General features: G+C 43.5%; 1 gene segment (V, D, J or C); it reads left to right on the forward strand.

Moving 5' to 3' along the window:
* The window catches only part of LOC132431256 (T cell receptor beta constant 1-like), a 62,018-nt gene that overhangs the window by 3,955 nt on the left and 31,957 nt on the right, over positions 1 to 26,106 (forward strand). The window contains 2 exon segments of the C gene segment in view: positions 11,074 to 11,361; positions 23,129 to 23,143. Of these exon segments, the coding sequence occupies positions 11,074 to 11,361; positions 23,129 to 23,143 (303 nt within the window).

Genomic DNA, 26,106 nt, shown 5'->3' on the forward strand with positions numbered 1-26,106 from the left:
TGTTATTCTGGTGACTCCAGTTTGAAGTACAGATAACTCCAGAATTGGCCCATTTCTGTAAATGTCACACCTCCACAGGTTCAGGGATAGAATCTTCCATCAGGGGACTCCACAGTGATCCCTGGGCTCCACTGGGAGCTACTCTCCAGGGAGAGTCCCCTCCCTGACACTGAGTGGGCCATCATAGTGGCAGGAATCAACTTCATGGTACTATTGAGAGGAAAGAAAGAAGGTGTGACAAAGGGGCACAGGAAGTAACCCCCTGAGGGACTTTCAATTTGGAATTGGTTCTCTTTATAACCAGCAGAGAGTAGCCCGCTCACTTTTCCCATCCCATACCCCAACCTCAAGTGACTTCACTGTATACTAGGCATTGTTGTAACCACTTAACATATAAACTTATTTAATCCCCACAGCAACACTATAAGGTACATACTTTTATTAGCGCAAATTACAGATAGTAAAATTGAGGCTCAAACAGTTCATTTACTTGCTCAGGATGACAGTAGGTGACAGAACCAGTATTCAAATCCAGGCAGTCTCTCTCTAGAACCTTCCATGCTATCGACTAACCTCGTGGCAACGGTAGTTATTAAGAAATGTCATGGATGAAGAAAGAAGTCTGAGTCAGAAAGAACGCAAAGGAATAGCATGTATTAACCCCAAAGAGCAATTGTTTTTCCTAATCTGAATTGATCAGGAAAGTCCAATGTCTGGTGGTGCTCTGTGAAGGGAAGAAAAGATTCCATCTCTGTAGATGTGGAGCTCTGCGTGTGGCCAGAGACAGTGACATCACAGGCAAACAGCCAATAGGCTGTCTACAGTTGGAAAAAGACCTATTCCTTCTCCCATCCCATGGTGAGTGTCGGGCTTCTGTGGGGAATGGCCTTTTTGTCTTTTGGAAATGGATGAGACCTTGGAGCACAAGGAAAAGTCAGATTCTGGGATTTCTAGGCTCCAGCACAGGGTTTTTTGTTTTTGTTTTTGTTCATGGCTCAAATGTTGGGCCTCCTGGTGGACACTGCTTGTAACTTCTGCATCCTTCTCCCACAGGTCGCCTGGATGTTAGCATAATGCAGAACCTAGATATCTAGAGAAGAACAGAGGGGGAAACCTTTTTGGAATGTCTTTCAGAATGTTCTGGTATGACCAAGACCCAACATTGGGGCTACAGCTGATCCAGTTTTCACTTGCTGCTGACAGCACCGGAAAAGTTTCCCCGATGAGCGCAGTGTCTCCCACAGGAAGGAGGGTTTCTTCCTGGCCTTGGAGACATCGTCACACTTCTGTGCTCGCAGTTTATCCACAGCAATTCACTGCCACATCCTCAGGAGACCTAGAATTAAAAAAAAAAAACTTCCTAGAAATAATGTTAAACAGCACAGAGCCACATCAATGACATTTGAGCTTCAGTTCATCTGTGGCGACTAACATCCCACAATTTCCCTAAAATGCTTTTGTTCCCAAAGTGCTCCTTTATTCAGAGCAGTTACTAGATCACTCAGGAGGGAGAAGGCTGCTGGAAGTCCTTACATCAGCATTTGTCCACACCCAGTTCTAACTGGTGGAACCTCTGGTAAGATGAGTTACTACACCACATGAAAATCCTCTCTAAACACCTACAAGATTTTCCTAAATTTGTATACATTGTGTTGCTCCATTCCCTTCACCACACTTTTTCACTCCCTTAAGAATTAGCCTAAAGGAAAAGAGAGGACATAGGACTATATGGGAAGCATGTAGAGATTGTTCAGCATTCATGTAAGTGAATAACATTAGGCTGGCTAAAGAGATTAGAGCGTTTCTAGAGTGGAATTCGAGGTTGGGCATAAGGGCAAAATGGAAGAGTTCTAAAAGTGTTCAGAGAAAACACTCAGGGGTCCATGGAAGACTGTTCAATTTACCATAATAGCCTAGTAAAAATTCAAAAGATGCAAACCCACCATGTCAAAAAGGATATATTGTATAAGAAAAATTAGAAAATTCATAAAGGGAAACAACGGTCATGCTAATTCTTCAAGAGAACAGCATAAACAATTATGTGGCCCGGATAAATGAAACTATCACATCCCGTCAAGTCTAAGAGGCTTTTCGTTCCTTTCTGAAGCAGTGGGGTAGGAGGGTGTGGTCTCTGGCCAGGAAGTAGATGAAACCTGTTGGTTTCAGAGATTAAATTCATCCCAGGAGCAGACAGCATTCTTCATCTGACGCTGCCATGAGCAACAGGCTTCTCTGCTGTTTTGTCCTTTTTCTCCTCAGAGTAGGTGAGTCCTGGGCACAGGTAAGGAACCCCTGCCACTGGCTTCCCAGGCTCCAACTACAAAATGTTTCCTCCTGTCTTTATGTGATCCCTGCTTTATCTCTCACAGACCTCAAGGATGCTGTAGTCACACAGTTCCCAAGACACAAGATCTCGAAGACAGGAAAGGAATTAACTCTACAGTGTTCACAAAAACAGAATCATTATTCAATGTACTGGTACCGCCAAGACCCAGGATTTGGACTGCGGCTGATCTATTACTCAACTAATACCAACACCACTGAGAAAGGAGATGTCCCTGAGGGGTATCGTGTCTCTCGAAATGAGTTGGCATATTTCCCCCTGACCCTGAAGTCTGCCAGCACCAGCCAGACATCTGTGTACCTCTGTGCCAGCAGCGAATCCACAGTGCTGCAAGGCTGCTTCCTCTCTGCACAAAAAGAGGGGCAAACCAAAGAGTGAGGGGATGCTGTCCTCAAGATTCCTGACCCCAACTACAAGTTTTTTTCAAAAGCCTGCACTGAAGCCCTGCCCTAACTTTACTATTCTTTACTTCCCTGTTCCCATTCTTGTCCCTCTAACACCCTTCCTATTGTAATCAAAATCTTTGCTTCTGGGGCTTCCCTGGTGGCACAGTGGTTGAGAGTCCGCCTGCCGATGCAGGGGTCACGGGTTCGTGCCCCGGTCCGGGAGGATCCCACATGCCGCGGAGCGGCTGGGCCCGTGAGCCATGGCCGCTGAGCCTGCGCGTCCAGAGCCTGTGCTCCACAACGGGAGAGGCCACAACAGTGAGAGGCCTGCGTACCACACACACACACACAAAAAATTCTTTGGGATGAGGAACAAAATTGTTTTAGTCCCTGAGTTGAGAAAACGGATAAAAAAAAAAAAATGAGACAGAACAGCAGTCAAAGGATGCAGTGAGGCTTGAGAGAACTTTTCCAAAGAGAATAAAATTAGTTGCAGAGGGAAAGCAGTATATAATTAGCCTTGTCCTTATGAATTTTGAGTAACCTAACATGGAAATAGTTTATTACCAGTTGATTAATTATTGGGGGAGAAAGCACAATCTTTTGAAATTCAAATGAGTCAGAAAACCAACAACTTCAAGGCCTCAGAAAAACAACACATATTAAGGTCCAGTTTATATGATGATATTATAATATATAATGTGATATTGTTGTTATCAGCAAATTTGTGAAAATTTCCTGGAGAAGAAATTTGGGATAATCTGGGCACTGTTCTAATCTTGGGAAGCAAATTGTTTTTCTTGTGAATTGACCTACCCTTCCACAATGAGACAACAGGGATCGTGTCAGGGTAACAAATATTAATGAGTGAAGCAGAACTGGCTTGCCACCTGCTGCCGTACATGGAGAAAGTGATAAAAAAAAATAAGAGGAGGAGAAAAAAGGTACTTTCTTAAAGAGAGAGAAGAATTCTTAAAATAATATTAGTCTCTTCTGTTTCCTGCTCTGTTACCAAACCAGACTTGGGTCCACTTGCCCTCATGCAGTTAAAGTCAATATACTGACATCAGGTTGTGTTGAAGGAAAGGGCAGCATTTATTGCAGGTGCCAAGCAAGGAGGCCAGGTAGCTAGTGCTTAAAGGCCTGAACTCCCGATGGCTTTCAGGGAAAGATTTTTAAAGACGGTGTGAGGGAGGGGGGTTGTGGACATCACATCAGCTCATGGACATCCTTCTGATTGGTTGGTGGTGAGGTAATTGGGAGTCAACGGCATCAACCTTCTGGTTCCAACCAGTCTGGGGTCTACGTGCTTGTGGGCAGCAAACAGATAATATCTTCCCCCTGAAGGGAGTTTCAGTCTCTGTAAAGCAGCTCAAAGCAGCTCGGAATATTATCTATAGCCCTTTGGGAGGAACTAAAATCCTTGACGTTGTTTAATGGCTAAACTATCAATATTATTATTTTGTCTTGTTTCACTCTTTTCCTTTGCTTCTGCATATTCTTACTTCTCTGACCAAATTTATTCTTTGGAACTCGGAGAAGGCCTAGGAGGCTAAGTTTTTCTATAAACAAGAGGCAGGCAGAGGCCATGGGCAGGGGTTAGGGGGGTCTCTCCTGGGAAGGCCCCATAGGGTCCTGCTTGTTTTCATCTCTGTAAGGTAGTTGCTATCCATTATTCCAAGATGGGGACTGGGGCGCAAGAATCCCACCTGGTAATTAATGAATCCTAGACCTGTACTCTCCACCCTGATGCCTAATTTGAACTTAAATCCATTCAGGACACGAACTGAACACTTCACCCTGCACGTTAAACACAACATGTCATCTTTGCCTCTGAAGCTACCCTTCTGGTTTCCTGATTTGGTGAAGAAGAAAGTGTGAGTTATTTACATGCATAAGATTGAAAACAGAATTGTACTAAATTTCTCTTGCTCCTTTACCCGGGACATGATATATATGTATATATATGTGTATATGCATATATCCCCATATCTCCTCCCTCTTGCGTCTCCCTCCCACCCTCCCTACCCCACCCCTCTAGGTGGACACAAAGCACGGAGCTGATCTCCCTGTGCTATGCGGCTGCTTCCCACTAGCTGTCTATTTTACATTTGGTAGTGTATATATGTCCATGCCACTCTCTCACTTCATCCCAGCCTACTCTTCCCCCTCCCCGTGTCCTCAAGTCCATTCTCTACATCTACGTCTTTATTCCTGTCCTGCCCCTAGGTTCATCAGAACCATTTTTCTTTTTTTTTTTTAGATTCCATATATATGTGTTAGCAATATGGTATTTGTTTTTCTCTTTCTGACTTACTTCACTCTGTATGACAGACTCTAGGTCCATTCACCTCACTACAAATAACTCAATTTCATTTCTTTTTATGGCTGAGTAATATTCCATTGTGTATTGAGCTATAAAATCTTTATGGTAAAAAGACTTGTCTTTCTTTCATTCCTTCCCCAGTAGCTTCCTCGGGGCATGACATACAAGTTCAATGAATGATCAAACATAATCAATATGTCTTTTATGTTCATGTCTGTATTCCCGCAGTCTAAAACAGCAACGGACGCATAACCACTATTCATCATATGTCCTTTAAAGAATGGATAAATGATTCAGCAATGTCTACAATGATTTGTTCCTGCACTTTCTTCCTCTACTCTCCTGAAAAAATTATATTTCTTAAGTTTAACCAGTTTCTGGCCTTACCTTCCTTTATCTGGCTAAGGGTCCCTGATAGGCAGAATAATGACACCCCCCCAACCAACGTCCATGTCCTAGTCCTTGGAACCTGTGAATACGTTGCATGAAAAAAGAGACTGAGGTTTGTAGATGCAACTAAATCTGCTAATCAGTTGACCTCAAGATAGGAAGAGCCACCTGGATTATCCAGGTGGGCCCAATTAAATTCATGCGTCCTTAAAAGCGGCTGACGTCAGCGTGATCTGAGGATTTCATCCACTGTTGCTGGCTCTGAAGATGGAGGAACGGGGCCAAAGGACGTGAGTGGGCTCTAGGAGTTAATAAAAAACGGAGAAGTTCTCCCCTAGAGCTCCCAGAAAGGCAACAGCCCTGCACGCTTTGATTTCAACCTAATGAGACCCGTGTCGAACTTCTAACCTATGGTAAGATAGTTCATCTGTGTTGTTTGAAGCCCCTAAGTTTGGATAAGTTGTTACAGCAGGAATAGAAAACTAATACAGAGCCCTACTTCCAAGCAGCTGCAAGGAGGCGGCTGATGAAGAAAGCCGCTGTGCAAGTAGCCTAAGAGGCAAAGGGCTAAGGATGGGAGTTTGAACCAGACGATGCATTTTTAAAGGCAGATGCTACCAGTTTCTGCTCTTGACATACCCCATTTCTGCAAATACCTCATCTCCACAGGGTTAGGGTCGGAATGTTCCAGCTGGGAGCCCCACAGTCATTGCTAGCCCCAGTGGGGGGACTGTTCTCCCGGGAAGAATTCCTTCCTTTGGTCTGACAGTCGGTGGCCGGCACAGTGCGCATGGCCTCTGCTAAGGAGCGCAGAGCCACCGGGGTGCTCTGCAGAGGAAGGCAAGGGGGTTGTAACACAGGGAGTCACCCTGCAAATAGCAGGAGGTTGGAATTTTTCCTTGTTACTGAGAATATCAGAGAAGTTCATCCACTTTCCAGCTTCATTCCCCTGTAAGGCCACCACACAAACACACTCAGGAACCCAGAGGGAAAGAAGGACAGGGAGACGGAGACTGGGAGAGAGTGAGAAAGGAAGGAAGAAAAGAATGATCTCCCCTTGGTCCTTGAATCTTCCACGGACATCCGAGTCCCTGTGCACCAGCAGTTTATCAACGCAGCCACATCTCCTGCGCAAAAACAGCAGACCCAAGGTGTGCAGGGACCTTGCCCTCGTGAGCTCCCCTCACCCACACAAGACCGCCCAGAGCCCTGCCCCCTGGTTATCATCCTTTCCTCTGCTTTTCCCATCTTTGACTTTTAATTGAAGTATAGTTGATTTACAATGTTGTGTTAATTTCAGGTGTACAAAAAAGTGATTCAGTTATATATATTTTCAGATTCCCTTCCATTCTAGTTTATTACAAGATATTGACTATAGTTCCCTGTGCTACACAGTAGGACCTGGTAGTTTATTTTATATATAGTAGTATGTATCTGTTAATCCCAAACTCTTAATTTATCCCTCCCCCTCCCCTTCCCCTTTGGTAACCAGAAGTTTGTTCTCTATGTCTATGAGTCTGTTTCTGTTTTGTAAATAAGTTCATTTGTATCATTTTTTTGGATTCCACATGTAAGTGATATCATATGGTATTTGTCTTTCTCTGTCTACTTATTTCACTTAGTATGATAATCTCTAGGTCCACTCATGTTGCTGCAAACGGCATTATTTCATTCTTTTTATGGCTGAGTAATATTCCACTGTATATATGTACCACATCTTTATCCATTCCTCTGTTGATGGACATTTAGGTTGCTTCCATGTCTTGGCTATTGTAAATAGTGCTACAATGAACATTGAGGTGCGTGTAGTTTTTCGAATTATGGTTTTCTCTGGATATATGCCCAGGAGTGGGATTGCTGGATCATATGGTAGCTCTATTTGTAGTTTTTTAAGGAACCATCATACTTTTCTCCATAGTGTCTGTACCAATTTACATTCCCACCAACAGTGCAAGAGGGTTCCCTTTTCTCCACACCCTCTCCAGCATTTATTATTTGTAGAGTTTTGATGATGGTCATTCTGACTGGTGTGAGGTGATACCTCATGGTAGTTTTGATTTGCATTTCTCTAATGATTAGTGATGCTGAGCATCCTTTCATGTGTTTGTTGGCCATCTGTATGTCTTCTTTGGAGAAATGTCTATGTAGGTCTTCTGCCCATTTTTTGATTGAGTTGGGTTTTTTGATAGTGAATTGTATGTGCTGTTTGTATATTTTTGGAAACTAATCCCTTGTCAGTTGCATCATTTGCAAATATTTTCTCCCAGTCCATAAGTTGTCTTTTTGTTTTGTTTATGGTTTCCTTGCTTTTACCATCTTAAATGCTTTTTTTTATCACATTGTGCCACAAATTTGTAGTGTTGGTGATTGTTTTCTGTTGCTTCTATAACAAGTTACCACACACTTAATGGCTTAAAGCAACACAAATTTATTACCTTATAATTCTGGAGGTCAGAAGTCCAATGCAGGTCTCACCTGGCTAAAATCAGTACATTGGCGAGTCTCTGTTCCTTTCTGAAGGCTCTCCTTACATTATGACTCCCTTCCTCTAGTTTCAAAGTCAGTAGCATTCGGCCTCTCTGACTCTTCCATGCTCAAGTCTCCCTATAAACATAGCTGGGTAGTGTTCTCTGCTATTAAGGACCCATGTGATTCGATTAAGCCCACCTGGATAATCTAAGTTACTGCTCAAGGCCACCTGATTAGCAACCTTAATTGCATGCACAACCTTAACTCCCTTTTGCTATCTAAACATTCACAGAATGCAGGGATTAAGACTTGAACATCTTTAAAGAGCCATTACTCTGCCTATTGCAGTGTTATTCCACTAGAGGGCACTAACATATTCCTTAATATAAACGCATTTCAGACACTGATAAGAGGTTTGATAAAATTGAATACTGTATCACCAATTAAAAGAAAACTCAATATACAGCTATTTCTCTCAAGGTTTTTGAAAAGTTAATCATATAGTATAGAAAAATATACAGGGTAAAGTGACTTCCTCAGAACCAAAAATGGCCTGAGCAGAAATAAAATAGGATTTGAAGGGTGGTGAAAATTCTGTAGTCTGTTATCTGTGCTCAGGGTCACCCATAGAGAAAATATTGTTACATATTTAAAGGGACCAGTGTATTCTACTTGCAGGGATTTTTAAAGGAATGTTTCCTTAATTGGGTAGAGGCAGGCATAATTATTATTGTCAAGAGACTCTCACCAGGAAGGATGATAAGAGATGCAGCAAATTCACTGAGTAATGCCTCAGAGGAGAGGCTGAGAGCAATTAGGCACAGGGAAAGACATAAAGGGATGGACAGTGCAGAGTGAAAGGCATTACACTGAAGTGCGAAAGATGGAGGGGACATTTCAGAGCTCCTGGACATCTAGAGGATTCTGTTTTCTTCCCAGTGCTTTTGTTAGGGACACAGGAGCCTGGTCCACATTGGGGAAGTGAAGTTCCCCAGACTCTTGCATGTGGTGGCCTTGGGAAGGAGAGATCAGAGGGAAGGTCCCAGGAAGGAAGGGTGGGGAAGATACAGGAAGTGGCTCCTAGTACAAGGATATCAGGGACTCAGGTCAACAGTATCACTTTGGTGTCTTGGTTGATGTTGAGAAAGAAAGAAGAGACCAGAGCAGCCTCACAGCCAACAGGACGGGGATGCGGGGAGAAGCTTGGGTCTGAGGAGAGTGAATTAGCTCGTGGGGGGTTAGGAATATAGAAGCAGCTGCCTCCTAAATCTTTGGTTAATCTAATATGGAAAGTACTTGGGATAAACTATAAATCTTTGAGTTGTAATTGTCCACCTCGATGACATTGGAAGTACCGTGGAACCTTGGAAAATCCAATGGGCAGGAGTATAAACAGTGAGTTTAGCTTTGTGGATGTGGGTAAACTGTGAAAGGTTTCGAAAGATGCAATTTGGGATGACAGGTTAACTGAATAATACAAAGTTATTCACTTGAGGCAGGTTCTTGAGAATTAAACCTGCTTAATTTTTTTCTTGAACACTTGTACCCATAGCTAGGATATGGAGGGCTTGCCTAGGACTGAAATAGAGCCAAGTTCGCTCCCACAGTCTTTTCCGAAAGGGAATGGCACAGAAATATAAAAAGAAAGAACACTCCTCCTTAGAGCAGAGTTAATGTCATGATAGCAAACTGCATCTCCCTTATTTGTATGGAATAGGGAGTGCTGGACCTGAACCTCCATCATGAAAGGGGTTGGGGGCAGAAAACCATCTCTGAGGTTTGAGGGCAGCCCAAGAACTGGGATGAGGACCCACTTCTTGCCTGGAGATGATAATGATTCAGCAAAATTCGGCAAAATACAGCTTTGCGAAGCTCTAGCTGTGGCTGAAGCAATTAGGAGGATGGGACAGTGTCCTTCCCTCTCTTCCTCCCCACACCCCCAAGAATACTTTGGTTCCAACAAAGCTCAAGAAAAGTTCAAGGGGGGAAATACTTTCAGCAACACCTGGAACGTCACCTCAATGCAGGAAAGACATCATGACCCAGAAAAGAAGCAATATGTGAGTGGCTGGAGGAGCTAAGAAGATGCGGTGACACCCCAGCTACAGGCAGAGCTCCCTGTGACTTAGATCCGGAGCAGAAAAGACAGCCCGGCTACAGTGGAATCTCCAGCGACAGAACCCTTCCGTGGGGAGCCCCATCTGCAGAGCACAAGACAGCAAAGCACACCCCACAATCAGCAAAGAAACTGAGTTGGCTGGTAAAAGTAAGAGGTTATTGAAGAAGGCAGATCTCTCCTCTGCCTTTCACGGCCCCTTTAAGAGGAGAGAGAAGAGAAGGAAGAAGGATACATCCAACACCAGCCTTGAGGAAAGCAGCTACTCATACCTGCTACTAAATTTAATCTGCTAAGGAGAACAGCCCTGAGTCTAGGTTCATGAACTGGATACAAACTAATAAAATAACCCATGATGCGGATCTGGCTAAGTTTTTACACATGAGACTCTTTTAAAAGGTAGTGGCTAAAAAAATATATCCGTGGAGAGACAAAGATATGAATATATCTTGGATTTTTTTTTCTACAGAGTAGAAATGAGGACTTCTAAAGTAAAAGAAGTGTTGTTTTGATGATAGCATGAGTTTCATGTTCTCGCATTTCTAAGTGATAATCAAATATACCAATTTTCATCATAAAGATCCAAAATACAGAACTATTTTTCAACTTCGACAAGAGTGTGCTAATAAGAAGACATTGTCAAATGCATAGAAACCAGCAGCCTCAAAGGAGGACAAGGAAAATGACAGTGATCACAAGCTTGCCAGCCCCCATTGGCCACGACTGATCCCCTGTGTTACCCTTCAGCCCTCTAAGGAAGGGGGAGTGGCTTCTCCCCTGAAAATGAGGATCGAGTAGCGGCAGAGAGGGAGAGAGACATCACAGAAACCAGCTAGGGCCCCCAGGGCTGGCAGAGCGATGCTGCCATGGGCCCCCCGGCTCCTGGGCTGTGTCCTGCTTTGTCTCCTGGGAGCAGGTGAGTCGTAGAACTCATGGGCATGCCTTGGCCATAGCTTTCAGGTCTTAGCTCAAGCCCTTTCCTAGAAGCTGCAGCGCAAGGCGACTCCTCAGCTGTCTCTAGTTCTGTCTCCTTCTCCTACAGACCCCCTGGAAGCCGATGTGACCCAGAGCCCGAGACACCAGATCACAGAGACGAGAAAGCGGGTGACATTGACTTGTTCTCAGAATATGCAACACGATGCTATGTACTGGTATCGACAAGACCCAGGGCTGGGTCTAAGGCTGATCTATTTTTCAAGGAATATTGACTTGGTTGAAAAGGGAGATGTCCCCAATGGATACATTGTCTCTCGAGAAAAGAAGCCAGATTTCCCCCTGACCCTGGCATCGGCCAGCACCAACCAGACCTCTTTATACCTCTGTGCCAGCAGTTTATCCACAGCACGGCACAGTCAGCTGCTCTCTGCACAAAAAGGGCAGCCACAAGAGCAGGGAGGCTCCTCCCTCCGGAGGCCCCACCCAACCAAGAAGACAAACTTCCCCCGCCATCAGTGCCCACAGGAGTCCTTCCCTGACTCTCCAACTCTGTGGACTCCGGGCAAGGCAGCCCCTCTGCAATGTGTCCTCCTCTCACTTCTGGTAACAGTGAGCTTTTCAAAGCGCAGGCAGGACAAGCTACCTGTGTTAAGTCTAGCACCATGAGTAAAGGTAAATTCCTAGAAAAGGAATTTTACACACACTGCAATCCTTCCTCCTTACTGAGCGCCATCGTTGCCCAAACTGAAGATTTCATTTTCAATCCAATCCCTCAACAAAATTTCATCCCACCTTCCGGGTCCTCTTCCTGGAGGTTTTGTCACCTGGAGGAGTAGCACATCGGACTTGTTTACTAAATCTGATATCTCCCATTTTTCTCATCTCTGCAAATGGTCTGCCATCCACCCAAATGCCCGAGCCAAAGATGTAGGAGTCGTCCTCACTGTTTCTCAGATTCTCTCCTTCCACACCCAATCCATCCATCCCCTGCAGACTTCTCAGTATTAAATTCCTTGCAAATTTTACTAATTTAACCTCACTGACAACACTGTGATCCAGAAAATGTTGTCTCTCACCTGGATTCCTTAACCAGCTTCCAGTTTGCTACCTGCCCCCACCCACAAACCACTCCGGAGCTTAAAGCCCATCAGTGTTTCTCATTAACTTAGCTAAAGTCTCGAGTTTGTGGTACTTCACATGCCTCCCAACACCCTCCAAGATGCAGTCTTTGCACCTGTCTACCTTCCTAACGGGAGTGTCCTCTTTCCTTCAGTTACCACAACTGCTTTCCATTCTAGCAGACAGAGTCCACCTCCCTCAGATCCACAAATATAATCTACAATGACGCACTCCTGGGTCTTCACCAATGATGTTTACTCTCCCTAGAGCACTCTTCCTCTCCCTCTCTAGCCGGATCCCTAACTGATGATTTCTCCGCATACCAATTCAGAAGTCACTTCCTCCACGAAGATTTCCTCGAACCCCTGACTGGGATAGTTCTTCTGCTATGTGCTCTTAAGACAGCCTGAGCTTCTGTCCTCAGGGACACTTGATTGTTTGCTATTTAAAATTTATGTGAATAAATGTTGAAGTTAATGAGAGCAGGGACCGTGCCTATACTGGTTACTTTTTTTAATCTCCATATTTACCAGAGTGCTTGAAGAGAGTCGTGTTAAGTGAATGAAGGAATCAGTCTTCTCTTAGATCAGCTTCCCAATACCCCTCCTACTAGTGCAGGGTCTAAGCTCCCTGCAAAGTCCTCTCCCACACATACTCTGGGGGGATGCCAGGGGTTTTCACATGGGTATGTAAACAAGATAAATCATGTACTCTAGCAGAGTTTTATTCTTCCTCTACTCCAGCCCCTGTTTACTCTGTGCTATATGTCCTCCTGACAAGGATGTCGCCTCTCTCAGGTACCACTGTATCCATGGGATTCTTTTCTTTTTCTGCTGGGCCCTAAAATACCTGCCAGCCATGGCAGAAGCTTCTACTCTGTACCATTCCAGCTGCCAAGCTATGCAATGCAGCAGACCCTATTATTGCTCCCAGTGAGTTCCGTCATCACTCCCAGGTATAGTTCCCTGCAGAGTGGCGCCTCTATCGATGAAGTACAAGAGGAAGGCTCAACCTTTTCCTTGCTGGTGTTAGAGGGGCAAGACTGCAGGTCTGTGTCTTGACCCCCAATGACTTACTGAGATTTTAGCGTAAAGGTTCATTCAATTACATACATTCCTTACCAACCGCTAATATAGTAATTATAACCTGGAACAAGGGAATGCAGAGGACCTCATCCAAGACACAAATTCTGGCAATAAAAACCCAGCTGAGCTTAGAATCTGCTCATCTTTCCAAGAACTACGGTTGTATGACTGGGTCAGTCTACCCTGCCACGCCCCCATCCCCACCCTTACTTCAAGGTGAGGTCTCTCCTGGGAGCATCGCATGCTGTCATACACAGAGACTTCCAGGGGACCATCCTCTCCTTTTTGAAATACTTACCCAGACATTTCTGAACTACAAAAGTTGCTGCTCCTTAGGTCCAAGCTGGGTTTCCATTATAACTTTTATCATATTCTCAATATAAATAGAATTATACTAATTCAATCAAATATGTCATTGGAGGTTATAAGACCAAGACTGTTCCCTGTGAAACAGAGTCTACATCCAATAACTTATTCTTAGTTCCTGGAAGTCATCACAGGTGACTCCCATCCCATGAGAGCCTCTGAGACAATGATGCCGACAGACTCCTTCATACTTATGAAGAATCCACAAACCTAGTTCCCTCCGTTATTTCAGAGCTTAGAGCTGGGATACCCTTATTCTTGACTTAGACCTGCCCTAGGCACCAGGTTACTCTGCTCTTTGTTTCCTAGGACCAGGAGAGTTCTGGTTTTAAATTGCTCTCTATAAGAGGAATCCAGTCTCAGTCTTCTTTATGGAATCTTTTTCCAGCGCCTAACTTCTACCTCAGTCAATTTCACACATGCTAAAGAAATATCTACAAAATTTGGTGAATTTTTAGAGTTAAAACATGCTATGGCCTGGATATTTATGCCCCCCACCACCAACAAATTTATGTTGAAATTCTAATTGCAGATGTGATGATATTAGGAGGTTGGGCCTTTGGGTGATGATTAGGTTATAAGGGCGGAGCTCTCATGAATGGAATTAGTGCCCTTATAAAAGAGACCCCAGTGAGCTCCATAGCCCCTTCCACCAAGTGAGGTTACAACAAGAAGTCTACAACCAGAAAAGAGCCCCCACCAATAATGCAGGCACCCTGATCTCAGACTTCCAACATCCAGAACTGTGGGAAATAGTTTCTGTTGTTTATAAGCTACCCAGTCTGTAGTATTTTGTTATAGCAGCCAAACAGACTAAAAACACTATTCATGATTTGTTTCCATCTTAATTTTTGGTTCACTCATTGTCAATGTCCTTGGTAGACAACCACTTCTATATTCTTCCATTAAAAATGGTTTTCTCCAGTATTCCATCCTTTTCTCTCTTCTTATTACTTTATACACTTTCCCTGAGCAACATCATTCAAGTTCATCACTTTAATGAAACTCTCTGTTCTAATAACATCAAATTCAGTATTCTAGTCAGATATCTAATCTGAGCTTCAGCCCAATTTATGCAACTTTCTACATGGTAATGTCACTTGAAATCTCCACTGGTACTTCACACTCAATTCACCACATTCTACAAATGTAATCCCTGTGCCAGTCTTGATGAAAACTAATTCATCCAGTTTTTCATGTGACTAACCAAGGAGTTTTGAAGAACAGTCAGGGAGCACAGTTTCACAGCAATCCTTAAAAACTGGTTCCTGTATATAACTGAGTTTTAATGTACTTCATATTTGAGAAAAAAAAGCAAAATGATTAAAACTAAATATACCCAAATTGCATGCAAAACTAAAAAAATAAATTAAAAAGAGGAATATACACACACATAGAATGACACACAGTTACATGGACACACACACACATATGAAATGTTAGGTTTTCCCTAGACATCCAGAATCCAGGTCTCTCTACTCTCAGATGGAAAAGCCACAGTTTTCTCCCAGTTTCTTTGTCTGGGATTACCAAAAAATTCCTCAAGTGCAGGAAATAGACATGAGATATGTTCTTAGAAACATGTAGGAAAAGTGAAAGGAAATTTATAAGAATAAAAGATGAAAGTATTAAACAGAAAGCATATTATAGACCTGGGTTAAGCTGGGGGAACAAAGGCATCTCAGTGTTTGGACTAAATAAAAAGATGGTAAAAAGAGAGCACAAATGGTGCACAGCAAAATGCATGAGCAGAATGGTGGTGTGGATCTGAAGAAAGAAAGAGAAAAGGGGTGTGGACTTTACAGTCATTTCCCTTCTTCTACATCATAGTCCTAGTAATTGACCTAATTATCGAACTGCAGAGGGACAGGTACCCCCAGTGTGCGCTCAGGGTGAGGGGAACTTTGGCAAGCCCCTCACTAAGGGGAAATCATTGAAGATGGAAATCTTTGTAACAGGAGAGTCAGTGGGATGAAAGTAAACTTGCACATTTGGGTAAATTGGTAAAAGCAATTTTGAGGAGGAGTTTAGGGAGACAGTAGGGATGATGAAGAACCATCCTAAGGATCCAGACTATGGAAATAATTAGAAAATTCAGCCACCATACATTAATGAAAATTTGTGATGCTGAAATAATAATGTGTGTAGAGATTTAAGAAAAGACGAAAGATAAGAATACACCACTATGAACCTGCGCAGACAGAGGCCACCAGCTTCTTTTCAATCCAAGTTGACCAGTTGTACGTGAAAATCTCATTCAGTGTGATGGAGAAAATGGGCATGCCTTCTGGTCTTCAGAAGGGGCAACTGGCAGACAAGATATCACCGACTGACTCCCTAGTACCCAGGTCTTTTTTCACTAATGCCAGAGCTAACACGGACACCCCACCATGAACTCCCCTTCCATGAGCACTGGGCCTTCTCTGCAGTGTAGCTCTTTGTCTCCTTGGAATAGGTGGTCCATGGGCACAGGTAGAATGTCCTTGAGCTTGGTTTGCCAGACCCTTACATTAAGCCTGTCTCTGGTGGTTGTACATCAGCTCTCTCCTGAGCTCTCTCTCCAGGTACCATCTTTCTTTATCCACAATGTCCATGAATGCTGATGCCAGGAAAATCCCAGCTTATCAGGTTTCAGGGTCAGGAAAGAAGGTGATGGTGGTGTGACAAAAATATGTACTGTGACTTATATGTAATGATCCAGATGAGAGCCGGGAATGGGGCTACAGCTAATCTATTGCTCACTTGGTGCAAGGAGTACCAACAATGGGAATCTCTGAGACATATGTGTCTTTTAAAATAAGGCTGAGCATTTCTCCCAACCTGAAGATGTCCAGCCCTTCTCAGACACTTCTGCCAGCAGTTAACCCACAACCCTGCACAGCCACTTCCTCTCTGCACAGAAAGGTTGTCACAGCAGGAAGGTGGCTCGGCTTTCCTGGGCCTTGCCCCTACCAGGGGAAGCTACCGCCTGCAGAAGCTTGCGGAAGCCTTTCTCCACCCCCACCGGGGAGACATTTCCAGCTCCAGGGCCCCAGTCAGTAGGAGTCCATCCGCAAGTTACACAAAGGACAGCACCTGTGGGTGAGCTGTCACCATCCTCTTTTCCTTTCTTCTCTTCTGCTGTTTCAATAGGCTCCCTCCACCCAGGCCCTTTACAGAAGTAGCCTGACATCAATCCAGCTCCCCTCACACCACCTGCTGCAGAGCGCATCTTTCTAGCTGACACACTTGGTCTTCAAGAACTCTCCCCAGGGCCGCCCAGGCTGTCCAGCCCATTGCATTTCCCTGTTCCCCTCTCCCACCCTCTTCCAAAACAGCATTTGAGTGTCCTGTTCTACTCCATTTCCAAACAAACTGCCTTTCCAACTTCAGGTCTTGGCCCTTGGATTTCACTTCTTCAGGACTCAACACCTTATACGGGGTTATTTGATAAGTGCATTTCATCACCTGTCTACCAAGGTAACCTCCGATTGCCCATCACGTTTCCTCCACTAGGTCAACCTGCAAACTCATGCTCTTCTCTGGATCTCATGACCGCTTCCCAGGTTCCCCAGGAGGTCTCTGGTCATTTCCTGAACACAACACGCCTTTTACGCATCATAGTTTTGCAATAGTCTTAGTGAAGTAAGTTCTTGTTTGATGTAAATCTCCCCATTGTGTGTGATATAAGGGTTGATGAATTGAATGGAAGCTCTGGGAGGTGTGGACCTCTGTGCCTCTGTGGTCCATAGCTGTACTGCCAGTGCCTGGCATATAGCCAGAGTTCAATAAGTATCAATGCAAGGACTCTATGACGCCTTCCAGAATTCTAATCAGAAGATGTCCTCCTTATCTCTCTTTCCAGCCAAGAGCCCTTTATAGAAGCAGCTTAGATAACAAGGCCGATGAGTAAAGTCTCTAAGAGATAAGCTTTTCATGCTGCCCATTTCTTCTCTAGACTTACCGATTTCAGTAAAGCCTCACCATCCCAGGCTCAGGCATAGAATTTTCTAGTCTTCGAATCCAGTCATCTCCAGCCCCAGAGAGGAGGCGTGGTGACCAGGGGTAGGAGGGGAGTTCTCCTGGAGAGAGGCCCTTCACATGAGCTGCTGGGGTCACTGGGCTTAGCGCAGGCACGTTGACCCTCTGCCACCAAACTGCTGCCGTGAAGATAAGAAAGAGCTTGTGACAAAGGGACGCTGTGAAGGTAATCTCTTCCTGAGTATCTTTCAGTTTGGAATTTCTCTCCTTCACAACAAGTAAGAGAAAGGCCCAGAATCCTTTCCCTCCTGCCATGGCGTTATCTAGTCTATTTGTCTGCCAGAGCAAATAATATTTTAGCATCACCCTCCCCCCTCCCCTATACGACAATGTTATTTTCATTAACAGTCACGTAATAATCACTAAAAATCAGCATATTCTTGATTTGTTCTTTAGATTTAAAAAAAATCAACAATTACAAAATAAGAATGTATTAATGCATTTCAATGTTAAAAATCTTACTCAGATTCAATGAAATAGCCCATGTATGAACCCAAACTTGTATTTATCAAACAAAAATCTTACACTTCACAATAAATATTGTCTCACTGTTTAAAATTTTAAACATAATCTTAAATTGCGCATAGAGTATGACAGAAGTGACAAGTTTGTTTCTTCATCTTGACAAAAATTAGGCATATTTTAATTTAATGTTTAAATAAAAAAATTTAAACATTAAATTTTTTGTTTAAAAAAATTTGTTTAAAAAAATTTTTTTGTTTGTTTAAAAAACAAAACAAAATTTTGTTTTGTTTGTTTAAAAAAATTTTTGTTTTAAAAGATTTTTTGTTTAAAAAAATTTTGTTTGTTTCTTCATCTTGACAAAAATTAGGCATATTTTAATTTAATGTTTAAATAGAGAAATATATAGTACTGAGGGGCTGGGGCAGAACCTGTGCCTGAAAGGAGCATGAATGATCCCAAACTTCAAGGACCTTAACTCTTGAAACAGCCAGGGTGTGACTGGGGAAGCTGCGTAACTGGGAATTCTCCAAATCAACTTCTGTGGAGAAACAGTGCTTGTTAAGAGAGAAATTATATGCGTGTGCACACACACATATACATATGTGTGTGTTTATACAAAACATACATATATAAACATGGAAATCGTTTCTCGCTTAGACCAATGAAAGATTTTTATGGAAGGAGTTTTTTTTCTTTTTTAATGAAGAAAAATTCTTATTTTACCTCTATGCGCCAGGGAAGAATTTTAATCTTAGCCTAATGCCTTTCATTTAAACATGTTGATTACATTGCATATTTACAGATTTCACTGTCGTGTAAAAAAATAAAAAGGAAAACGCATTCTAATAGAAATAAGAATGATGTATTGAGTTGAAACCCTTTGTATAAGTAAATAATGCAGTAAAACATGTTCAAAGGGTTTCTGTGTTGAGTAACTGGGTCAATATTCTTGTTTATAGCAAGGTTTTGGCTGTTGGATTAGATATTAGATCTTTACAGTAGTGTCAAATGTAAGGAATTTAATCTGAATCTTTATGATTGTATGATTTTATATAATTGCAAAAAACCGTAGAAGTCGGGCTTCCCTGGTGGCACAGTGGTTGAGAGTCCGCCTGCTGTGCCAATGCAGGGGACACGGGTTCGTGCCCCGGTCCGGGAAGATCCCACGTGCCGCGGAGCGGCTGAGCCCGTGAGCCTTGGCCGCTGAGCCTGCGCGTCCGGAGCCTGTGCTCCGCGATGGGTGAGAGGCCTGCGTACCAGAAAAAAAAAAAAAAAGTGTAGAAGCCATTGTATGATTATAATTGATTTGTGTTGTACACAGGCAATTTTTCAACAATTTATATGCCATTAGAAAATTTTAATAGATGAGGGAAGAGGAGTAACTACAAATAAACCTTTGGGACATACAATCCTCATAGTGGCGTCCGCATCTGACCCTTTTGTCATGATGAGTGTTCTGAACATGCACCAACATCACCTGGTGAGTTGTTTTTTGTTGTTACTATTATTTGGGTTGGGTTTTTTTTGGTTTTTTGGTTTTTTTTGGTGATGACACTTAACATGAGATCTCTTTTAACAAATTTTTATGTGTACAATTTGGTATTGTTGACCACAGTCACAATGTTGTACAGCAGATTTCTAGAACTTAATTCTCTTGCACAACTGAAAATGTACACCTGTAGAACAGCAACTCCCCATTCCCTGCTCCCCGCAGCCCCTGTAAAGATTCTTCTTTCTGCTGCTCAGGGTCTGACATACTAAGTGAAAAAAAACAGTCACGGAAGGACAAAGCACGTAAGGGGTCATTTATCACCAAAGTTGTTTAGAATTTCTGGCACATGGTGATAATAAAAGCAGAACAACTTGTAATTGATTATTTTTTATGTCAGTATGTTTTACTTTATTTATATTTGGCAATTGTCCAAATAATGTCCTTTATAGCAAAAAGGGGGAAAGATTCTGGTCCATGGTCCAATCCAAAATTACGTCTTGTGCTTAGTTTTTATGTCCCTTTACTCTTTAATCTGGAATGCTCCCCAGTCTGTCCTGTCTTTTGTAATCTTGACATTTTGACATTAATATAAGTTAATGTTGTGGTAAAGCATTGCATAAAAATAATTTGTACTTTCCATGTTTCTCTTGGTATAATATTTTCAAGGTTTTTATTAGGAAAATTTCTATCGCAAAAGCAGAGAGAATAATAAAATGAGTCCTAGTACCCAGATTCAATAATGAACATTTTGCCACCCTTCCTTCTTCCATTCCCGGCATTTTTAGTTGATGTATTTTGGTGCAATTTCCAGACATCGTAATATTTTACTGCAGATTTTAGTAAGCTCTAAAAAAATGACCTTTTCTTATCTTACCATAATATTACCTTACCTAACAAAATTATTTCTAATTCCTTAATACTACCAAAATTATATACACATTCCTCCTATCATTACTGAGTCCAAGCTCGCACTGCTCACCACACGACAGGCCAATAAATCAGGAGAAAAAGTGTTGGGGCAAAGAATAGTGACTTTATTTGGAAAGCCAGCAGACCAAGAAGATGGGAGGAACCGTCTTACCCAAGTTAAAACTCAGGCTTCTTTTACTAAACGGGGAGGGGGAGGGGATATTGCTCGTTGTTGCAGACTTCTTGATGCTGGCCAGGCCCCAGCAGGGATGCCATAATCCTTTGCTCTTGCTGTTGTCCAACTCAGTGGGGTCACAGTGTTCCTGTAAACCTCCAACAAGATAAATGTTATTCTCTGTTCTGCAACTTTGTATCTCTATGTGAATGAAAACTGTTATACCTTTAAAGGTCAAGCCTGGGTGGCAGAGCCTTGAGAATGGGCTATCATGTATATTTCAGGTTATAGGCAACATTCTCTACAAAGGTGCACAGTCAGCGTGACTAAGCACAGGCAACAGAGCACAAAGGTTAGCGCTAAAGGAATAGATCCAATATGGAGTCAGGTTTGTTCTTCTCTGTTACAATACTCTGCAATGCAAGATGCCAACCTGGATGCACAGATGTCCTGGGGATAGCTGGGAGCTATTAGCAGCCTGATAAAAATCTCCTAAATGCTAAAACCAATCATTTCAAAAGCAAAGAGCAGCCTAACAGGAAGATAGAACTTGAATCAGAACACAAAGTCAGACATACTTCTTCTGACCACTTCTGGTTAAGGGATTTCATCAGGAATTCAGGGGAAAGAAATTGATGGTTAGTGTTAGAATTTCCCTGAAGTTTGTAGCTTTTCCTTCCTAGCAGGTAAGCAGAGCCTGATGCATTTGTGTAAGGTGACTGTTACAAAAGTATCATGCAGCTTAGAGAAAAAAATCAATAGAGATGATGTAGGATATTTGGTAATGAATGAAAGTTTGACATCCATGGAGGCTAAAGAAGGCATATTAAGTGTAGTTTTAGTTTTATAGATTAGATTTCATTGAAAACAATTCCTGCAGAAATATTTTGGAAGGTCAATCTAAACAGACAAAGACTTACATAAGGCTGCTGAGTAAAAGAAATCCTTTATCAGTGAAGAATTTTAATGTAGTGTCTGAGACGAAATTAGTTTTCAGCAGATAATGGTAGTAGGGATAACAGTCAATGCTTTTAATGGCTACATTTATTGAGACATGCATGGTTATAACCAATTTCTATGTATCAACTTGTTGCTTTCTTACCATAACCCTGGGAGGTTGGTATTTTTATTAGTCCCATTTTACATATAAGGATGCTGAGGCCCAGCATTTGCCTGCAGCTACAAATAAGTCAAAGAACCAGGTTTGAAACCCAGGCAGTCTAGGTCCAAAATCTGAAACCAATACACTCCTTATAATAATTACTGTTATTAAATAATATTGTATGAAAAACTAAACGTGCTGTGAAGGAAATATATGTTGAGAGAGAGAAACAGTAAAGTATTCCTAATCAGGAAAAAAAAAAATCCCCACTTTGGAGATTCACCTTCAGAGACTCACAAGAGGACACATGGGACTCGGCATATGGTTGTGCTCATGGCTAAGATTATTACACAGACCTTGTAAGGATACTCAGCTAGAGCATAAGAGGAAGAAGACACAGGCGGGACTTCCCTGGTGGCGCAGTGGTTAAGAATCCGCCTGGCAATGCAGGGGACATGGGTTCGAGCCCTGGTCTAGGAAGATCCCACATGCCACGGAGCGACTAAGCCTGTGCACCACAACTACTGAGCCCACGCGCCTAGAGCCCATGCTCTGCAACAAGAGAAGCCGCCACAATGAGAAGCCTGCGCACCGCAAAGAAGAGTAGCCCCCGCTCGCCGCAACTAGAGAAAGCCCGCGCACAGCAATGAAGACCCAAGGCAGCCAAAAATTAACTAATTAATTTAAAGAAAAAAAGAAAAAGAAGACACAGGCAGAGTTCGGAGGAATCCATGTGAGACATCCATATGCCCTCTGCATCCCAGGAAGCTGCACACTTTCATCCCAGCAATGAAAATACAGCAACCCGTGTGCAATGTTTCTGCCCAGAGAAGCCTGTTAGAGACTCAGCATCCCAGATATTTTGGGGGGCTGGTATTATAGACTGAATTGTGTCTCCTGAAAATTCCTATGATGAAGTCCTAGCCCTCAGTACCTCAGAATGTGACTATATTTGGAGATAAGGTCTTTAAAGTGGTAATTCACGTTAAATGAGCTCATTGGGATGGGCCCTTTCCCAATACGACTGGTGTCCTTATAAGAAGAGAAAATTAGGACACAGACACATGCACAGAGGGAAGACAATGTGAAGACAGGGGGGAGAAGACAGTCACCTCTCTCATCCAAAGAGAGAGGCCTCATTAGAAACTAACCCTGCCAACACCTTGAACTTCTAGCTTCTAGAATAATGAGAAAATAAATTTCTGTTGTTTAAGTCACCCATTCTATGGGACATGATTACGGCAGCCCTAGCAAACTAATAACAGCTCATCACATAGGCACTGCCTGCCTGGCGCACACCAAATGCCAGACTCAAAGCAGTGTTCAGCATCAACTACATCGTTTGTGCAAGCACTCTAGGTGAAATGAACCACACCCACCACTTACCAAGTGGTGCAACACTCCCGAAATCCAAGTTCCCAGATTAAGGCAAGGGCCTACCTTGTAAGCAGGTCCTTCTACAGATCAGACAGACAACGTTAACTTTTTTCTACACACACACACACACACACACACACACAAACACTCCCATGAAGAAAAGGGCTGGCTTTCACTTTAGCGCCTCCAAACTCTCTAGAATCTAGAGGGTGGCTGAGGGGTCATGAGTGTGGGCGGGACAGTGACGTCACAGCTAATCTGCCTATAGCCTGGGCCTGAGAGAGGACCCATTCTTGCCTCGAACCTGCCATGGGAATCAGGCTCCTCCGTGCGTTTTGCTTCCTGGGAGTAGCTGAGTCCAGAGAGTTGGTGGCAAACCCCTGTCCTATTATTTCTAGACCCTGGATATAAGGTTTCCCCCTCATCAGGCTTCCTGGTGGCCTCTTTTTTCACCTCCTCCATCCCTCTTTCACAGGCCTCATGCATGCAAAAGTAACCCAGACGCCAAGCTAGCTGGTCAAAAGAATGGGAGGGAAAGTGGTGATAGAATGGATACAGAATATGGATCACGAGAGAATGTTCTGGTATCGACAAGACCCAGTTCTGGGGCTGCAGCTGCTCCATTTCTCAGTTAGTGTTGACAGTGTTGAGAAAGGAGATGTGCCCGATGGGTCGAGTGTCTCCAGGAAAAAGAAGGAGGGTATCCCTCTGACCCTGGGGTCGGCCAGCGCCAGCCAGATGTCTGTGCACCTCTGCGCTAGCAGTGAATCCACAGGCACGGCCACACCCTCTGTGCACAAAAAGGGCAGATGCAAGAGGGGGTGACCCTAAGTCAGGGCTGAGCTGTGCTGCTCTTACAGCACGTGTGCCCATTAGAAGAAAGGTGGACAGTTAGGAAGAACTGAGCCCATAGCCGCGTGTCTTGGCCAGGACAGCACAGGGTATATTTTAAGCCCCACTCACCACTCCTTTCCAAGTCAGGGGCCATTCTGAAGTGAACCTGACCAATCTTACATGTTGTTTCCAACCTAAATTCATGAGACTCCAGCCAGGAGGAGGAGTCCTCTCTCAGAATCACGCTGAGGAAGCCCCGCCCTTTTTTTTTTTTTTTTTTTTTTGGTGTGTGGGCTTCTCACTGTTGCGGCCTCTCCCGTTGCGGCCTCTCCCGTTGCGGCCTCTCCCGTTGCGGAGCACAGGCTCCGGACGCGCAGGCTCAGCGGCCATGGCTCACGGGCCCAGCCACTCCGCGGCATGTGGGATCTTCCGGGACCGGGGCACGAACCCGCGTCCCCTGCATCGGCAGGCGGACTCTCAACCACTGCGCCACCAGGGAAGCCCTCCCCTAACATGTTAAAATCAACCTTTCTTTTCCTCCCCTCCCCTCCCCTCCCCTCCCCTCCCCTCCCCTCTCCTTTCCTTTCCATCTTTTTCCCTCTTACTATACATTTGCTACTCTGCTCAGTATCTTTGCTCTTTTTTAAAAATTAATTTTTATTGGAGTATAGTTGCTTTGCAATGTTGTGTTAGTTTCTACTGTACAGCAAAGTGAATCAGCTATACGTATACCTATATCCCCTCTTTTTTGTATTTCCTTCCCATTTAGGTCACCACAGAGCACTGAGTAGAGTTCCCTGTGCTGTACAGTAGGTTCTCATTAGTTATCTATGTTATACATAGTATCAATAGTGTATGTATATGTCAATCCCAATCTCCCAATTCATCCCACCAGGCCCCTGCCCCCTTGGTATCTATACGTTTGATCTCTACGTCTTTGCTCTTGATTGAGGGTACTCACACATTCTAAACCTTTGTTGAGGTAAATGTTATTGTCCATGTGCTGATTCCAGAGAAAGTTTGTGGGATTTGAATTCTGTTCATTCAATCTATAAAGAGGAAAACTCTGATAAAAATACATCTTTCTCCAGGTTCTCTGCATGGTCAGTAATGTTTTATTGAAAAATTCTGATCAGAGAAGGAATAAACTATGATGCAGGAGATGGTAAGAATTAGGCTATATCTGAAGTTGCAGTGGGGCTTCCTTGCTTTCGTCCTCACCTGCAGGGAGAAAAAGGGAGTTACTCCCAGAAGCTGTCTGTCCTGGAAGAATGAGAAAAACTTTCCCCAAAGACCCTGCAACCTCTCATAGCATCTCATTGACCTGAATTATGTCTCATGTTCCTTCCTGAACCAATTACAACCAGGTTAAGATGATTTTGATTGACTTAAGTGCATCCAGGTCTATTCCTAGAACAGGAAATAGAGTCAGATTTGCCTAACTTAATGGGCAGCATGGGAGAGAGATAGATAACTAATCAAAGATATCAGCATCGTCCTAGGAAGAAGACTGAGGAGATGTATATTGTATGAGTGACTTTAATAATCATTAATGCTGTTCACCAAGTATTTCTGGGGCCCACCTTCCTGGCACACGATGGAATTGTACCCCTGGTTCCTGGAGGTTGGGCAGGGGGTGGGGCATGAGACGTTGCAGTGAGTGATTAGTAAGCAGAAGTGACATGTGTCACTGCCAGGCCAGAAACTTTAACAGCCTATGTGAGGCCTCCAGACCTATCTTCAGTTCTGCTTGGGAGGCGAGTGAGTGCTTGAGATGGTGACTTCTGCTTCAGCCTACGTTCCTGAATGAGGAGACCTAGGGCAGAGCCCCCAGACAACCCGTGGTGGAGAGGAACAAGAAATAAACCTTTGTTTTTAACTCCCCCCACCAAAAAAAATTAGGTTATATCCCTACTCACAATCAACTGGAGAAAATATCTGTTTATTTTGAAGAATGAAGCATCTACTATCCTTCTAGCAGCAAACATTGTCCAGACTCAGAAAATCAACTGCAAGAGAACAGAACAGGTATGAGCCTGTGAGTCTGTTTCCAGAGCTACCTGGGTCCTTCCCCATTACAGCTGCCATCACCTCAACTGAGCCTCTGGTAGAGAGAGCGCTATTCCCAGACCCAGTTCCTCTCCACATCTGTGCTGATCTGCAGTGCGCCTGCTTCTTCCAACATCTCTCCCTTC

The sequence above is a fragment of the Delphinus delphis genome, chromosome 9 (genome assembly GCF_949987515.2).
Source record: "Delphinus delphis chromosome 9, mDelDel1.2, whole genome shotgun sequence".
NCBI classification, from domain to species: domain Eukaryota; kingdom Metazoa; phylum Chordata; class Mammalia; order Artiodactyla; family Delphinidae; genus Delphinus; species Delphinus delphis.